Consider the following 5,795-nt stretch of genomic DNA (forward strand, 5'->3'; position numbering starts at 1 on the left):
CTGCTGAACTCATGCAGCAGCATCAAACGCGTCTTTATGTCTGTCAGCGTGGGCAGGCGCTCATGAATAGATGGAGTCATGCAGATTATGAATCTGTTGCATTGACTGAACTCGACTCTTTGTGCAGTGACTCAATGAGACTCTGTGCACTGAAGAACTGAACACTATTATCTCTGTTCGTTTATCTAATCGAGAGTGCTTGAGACAACTGCGATCATCGCACTTTCAAAGTTACATTTTTGGACATCTTTAACTTGTGCGCTTCATCTTGATCCTTTTATCTCTGATCACTTCTTTTCTTCAGTGCTGTGTGATGGTGTGTGAAGTGATGCTTATTCCCAGCTCCTCTCTCAGTCGTTTGTAATTATGAGTTTTATTTCACATTAAAGCATTTCGTTAAAAGACATTGTGCTTCAAAAAAAAAAAAAAAAACACAGACAGACAAAATAAGTCACAATGTATTGACATTTCCCCAAAAATAAAGTTGAAAATGAACAATAAATTAGGAGTTTTCAATCAAACAAACACACACAAAAACCAAATGAAATAGCAGCACAAATAACCACCGTCACAAACACATCATTTCATCACCAACACAAAACAACAAAACAGCACAGGTACGTCTGCAAGAGGTCTGTTAAAGATCTGGAAAGCATCTGCTGTGTACAAACAGCTCACAGATGTCTTTAAGATGTCAGTTACACATCTTCTAAATGTCTATTTGACATCTGATAGGAAACGTCCTATAGACGTGTTACAGATGAGCAAACTCTCTAAAAAACACGTCTTGCAGATGTAATGCAGACGTCAAATAGACGTCGCAGAGATGAAAACCTGCTGTGACATTACAGTTCTCAAAATATCATATCGGTATTAAAATAAAGTTACTCAATTCACTTGAAAACGTTACAGATTCAAGTAAGAACAATCTCGTTATTGCCGTGAAGATTTAAACCTGACCGAAGCGTCGGTTAAACGCGTTAGAGTCGTTAACTAGCTTTGGCATGAGCAGGAATTGCACTTCAACGCTAAAGCGCTGGAAACTTCACACAACCCGTCAGTTCACACATTAGCAGAGCACCGAGAGCCGTCGATGTAAACGTGTGAGGAGTTAGCCATGTTAGCATTAGCATGTGAGCGAGAAGGGATCGATCCGATGGTCAGCGAGCGACGGCTGCGTTCACACTCTGCTTCAGACTGACAGACGCAGGGAAGACAAGTTTTCACTCCCCAAGACTTCATCTTCATTCATCTCCAGTAAATGAATCTAGATTTAAAGATGTTTGTGCTGGAAAACCAGACAAAAACACAGTGCCTGCAACATTTAGTTACACGACTCAGAGGCTTTCTGATTTAAGACCTTTTAAAGCCTGGTTTGTGAAAATGTGAATTAAGACTTTGTAAGACCTGCAGAGACATTCAATTTCAGTCTGTTGATGGAGATACTCCTGGAGAGCGCGGATCTCCAGAACGTCACTAAACTGAATTCAGCTTTCAAACCGGATTGAGTGAGTGTGAACACAGCAAATGGACCAAACCATCGACTCGAGCACGATTCTCACAAACATTTAAGACAAAGGGTTGAACAGATTATCTCCGTTTACGATCAGGTTCAAGGATGGGTCTGGTTTTTAGAAAGTCACTGTTTCTTACTGCACATCGACTTTAAGTCGAACCCGAACATCGTTGACTTGAAGAAACGTCACCGTTCCCTTTAGAACGAGAAGCGTGAGCTAAATCTTCAGCTACTCTAATGATTTCCTAAAACTACTCGTAAAGAGCGTATGCTTTCCATTTGGATGCGGGTCGGATGTCTTTATCCAGGCACACGTTAGCGTTATCCGAAGCAGTAGTACTCGTCGGTTTCCACGCGAGGCCGTTGAGGAGGTTTGGTGAAGGTCTCCTCGTCCGAGAGGTCTGCGGGCGAGGAGCGTTCGAGGTCGTCCTCCCCGAGCGTGTCCAGATAACTGCCCAGAGAGATCCCGTCCAGCCCGTCGCTGCAGGAGCCGCGCTCAGACTCCGCGCCGTCTGATAGGCTGCACAAGCTGTCCGTCACGCTGCCCTCGTGGCTGGCCCCGCCCCCTCGCTCCTCCAGCACCCAGCGGATCGACTCGATGCCCTCGTTGATGGACAGCAGCTGATGCATCAGTTTGACGTCGATGCCGCGCAGATGAGCCTGCGATCGAGAGACACGTCAGAAACACTACACCAGCTCTATCCACAAAACTGCTCAGCAGGCTGCATTTAATTGATCAAAAACACAGTAAAACAGTGAAATATTATTACAGTTTAAAACAGCTGTTTTCTGTGTGAATCTCTGTTAAACGTCAGATTTATTTCTGTGATGTGCAGCTGTATTTTCAGCATCATTACTCCAGTCTTCAGTGTCACATGATCTTCAGAAATCATTCTAATATGATGATTTGATTATTATCAATGTTGAACACAGTTGTGCCGCACAATATTTTTGTGTAAACTGTGATACATTTTATTTTTCAGGATTCACAGATGAACAAAGTTAAAAAGAACAGCATTTATTTGAAATAGAAAATTTCGGTAACATTATAAATGTCTTTATCTGTTGATTTACACACGCACAGTGATGTAGTTTCAGTGCTCTAAGCTTTGTTTAACTCCACTGCACAAATAACGCATGCTACAGAAACATTCAGAGAAGTGCTTTATTACAAACAAATGTCCTTTTCTGCTTGCACACCTTCAGCATTCTCACTCCCATTTTAAACACGTTCATGCAGCCATAAGCTTTGTCGTTTTGGTTTAACCTCAGGATATGAATCTATTTTCTGTGGTTTATGAACACAAGTGCAGTCAAGGCAGCAGTCGTTCAGTTAGTGACACGATAAATACAGGCAAAACACTTCAGCAAGGCAAATAAAGCGAATACAAATGGGCTGATTTGCATGAGATTCGTGTCAGACGCGAACACGAGCGACTGAAACACAAACCCTGAGCTCTGTGTCCGTCTGATCAGTTCGCGCCAACAGACCATAATACTGCCACTGTTCCCCACGGCAACAGCCGTCTGGATCCACACACACCGTCCTTATCCAAATAAAGGCCAGCTTGTGTGTTACAGGAACAGTCCAGTGATTCATTAACTCATTTCAGACACTGTTCCAGATGATGAACAAAACAAACCATGACATTAATGTAGTCCGTAACTGTCCCTTTAAGAGAGAGAGCGATCAATACTGACACACGTTCAGTATCTGACGGTCTGATCAACACTGCACGGGAGTTTAAGATGCAACGGTCCAAAGGTTTACAGCCTTGAAAGGCAACAGCAGGTCTGTGTGTGTGTGTGTGTGTGTGTGTGTGTGTGTGTGTGTGTGTGTGTTCCTGTGCTCCTGGTTTGACCTGAAAATGGCCTCCAGTCTTTAGCGTCGGTCAGAGAAACAGCGTTCAGGGGTCATCGACCTGGACACTAAATCTCCAACACAACACACACTCTAAACAAACAGCTTTTGATGCCTGAAATAAAATATCAAATGAATATGAAACACTAAAATTATTAAAACTATTAAAAAATTGTTTTGTTAATTGAAATAAAGCTGAAAATATTAATATGAGATAAAAAAAATAAATAATAATAATAGAAATGCTGACTTTACATTTGGACTAAAATAAGCTGAAATAATAAAATTACTAAAACTACGATACATTAAAATTGATTATACAAATAAAGAGTGAGAGAGTGTGTGTTTGTTTGCGTGCGTGTGTGTGTGTGTGTGTGTGTGTGTCTGTATATTCCTTTGGATTTTTTTTCAGTGTTTAACTGCCGGGTTTTCCGGTAGTGGGCGGAGCTAATGCGCAAACGGCAATCTCATTGGCTGGTGCTCACCTATTGAGCAAATCAGTTTGACCGAACGCAGACAACCTGATTAATATTCATGAATCCATTACTGTTTTATTAGTAGAATTCGTATTATTATTATTATTATTATTATTATTATTATTATTATTATTATCATCTTATCAGTATTATTGTTAGTTTTTTTCCCCATTTTTTTTACAGAAACACTGAATGATCAACAAAGCACCACCAGCAGTCCTAAATTCAGTTAAAATGTCTATGCATTCATACACGGTTACCAAGTTTTAATTATAATTACTAAAGTTCTATCATTAAATAATACTTGATTATCCAGATATCATATTATAATGCTTGACTGACTGATGTTAATAGTGTACTTTCAGGTATTTAAAAAGCTGTGCCATTTTAAAAACACACACACATATACATATATATATATATTTTTTTTTTCAGTCTGGCGAGTAATCTAAAAAATTTACTAGCCAATGGCGATTCAATTGCCAAGGTGTCCGTAGAGGGTTGGTGTGTGTGTGCGCGCGCGCGCGCGTGTGTGTGTGTGTGTGTGTGTGTGTGTGTGTGTGTGTGTGTGTGTGTGTGTGTGTCAGTGTGTGTGTGTGTGTCAGTGTGTGTGTGTGTGTAGGAGCGAAACACATGCCATCTGTTCAGAGACCATCTGTTGGCGTCGTTAATCACACTAAACCCGCTCCAAACCAGTCCTCGGACCATCAGGAGCCCAGACTCGAGAAACACACTCATCTATAATGATCACTGACCAACTGAATAAACGCAACCCAAACACAGACACCGCGGTGTCCAGTTCACTTCCGGACACTAGAAAATCCTGAACTGCGTGTATTTGATTCACGTTTGTCTGAACTCTGTTAAACTTGTTCATGTGAATGTAAATCTCGATTCATTATTGTACAGATGTACTTTGTGATTACAGACAGACAGAAATGCATTATAAAAGTCTGATGATGATACTGAACGCGCGTATGAACTTTAAACAGAACAAACTGAGCGAAACTAACGCAACGAGTCTTTGGATCGGTCTAAACGACTCTTTTGGATCGGTCTAAACGACTCTTTTGGATCGGTCTAGACCAGGGGTCTCAAACTCAGTTCCTGGAGGGTCGTAGCCCTGCAGAGTTTAGTTCTAACCCTGCTCCAGCACACATATCATGTAGTTTTCAAATAAGCCTAAATGATTAGATTAGCTGGATTAGGTGTGTTTAATTAGGGTTATATCTTAACTGTGCAGGGCTACGGCCCTACAGGAACTGAGTTTGACACCCTTGGTCTAGACAGCTCTTTTGGGTCGTTCTAAACGACTCTTTTGGGTCGTTCTAAACGACTCTTTTGGGTCGTTCTAAACGACTCTTTTGGATCGGTCTAAACGACTCTTTGGACCGCGCCACTCACCATCTGTTGCCGCAGGAAGCTGATTTTGTTGTGGAGCGTCTGTAGATCATCGGTTCGCTCGCGGGTTTCCGAGCCTCTGAACGGTTCGCCCGTGAATGCACGAATCAAACTCTCCGGAACTTTCCGACCCAGTTTGGTCTCCACGTCTCTGAAGTCCGGCAGATCCTCCATCTTCATCCTCATCAATAATCCAGATCCTACCGGAGCATGACGTCAAACGCACGGAGACGCGGATCTGAAGCACGGGCTCGCGGATGTTCCTCGGTGCTCCGCTGGTCTGATCTGATCTGAATCGCGCGCACGCACAGGTGACACCCGCCCTCGTGTCGTCATCGGGCGACGCATGCGCGCCTCGCTCCTCTCCCATTATTTAGACACGTTCCTCAGAATACAGCAACAGTATATTTCAATACAGAGGAATAGAAGCACCTGGTGAACAGCAGCGTGGCGTTAGCGCCATCTAGCGCTGAAGTGAGGAGGCTCAAAGCGCATTTAAACTGCTTTATCTTCTCATCACGAGAACAGAATGAAATATTCT

General features: G+C 42.5%; 1 protein-coding gene across 1 annotated transcript; it reads right to left on the minus strand.

Annotated features, from left to right (window-relative positions):
- Positions 1–440: 440 nt before the first annotated feature.
- Positions 441–5,586, minus strand: LOC109059201 (leucine rich adaptor protein 1-like). The gene is made up of 2 exons (XM_042761260.1): positions 5,258–5,586; positions 441–2,176 (listed from the first exon to the last, which is right to left on the minus strand). Exons 1-2 carry the CDS (start codon positions 5,438–5,440, stop codon positions 1,838–1,840), a joined length of 522 nt encoding a protein of 173 aa, XP_042617194.1. The 5' UTR covers positions 5,441–5,586; the 3' UTR covers positions 441–1,837.
- Positions 5,587–5,795: the final 209 nt, after the last annotated feature.

Source organism: Cyprinus carpio, chromosome A7 (genome assembly GCF_018340385.1).
Source record: "Cyprinus carpio isolate SPL01 chromosome A7, ASM1834038v1, whole genome shotgun sequence".
Lineage (NCBI taxonomy): Eukaryota > Metazoa > Chordata > Actinopteri > Cypriniformes > Cyprinidae > Cyprinus > Cyprinus carpio.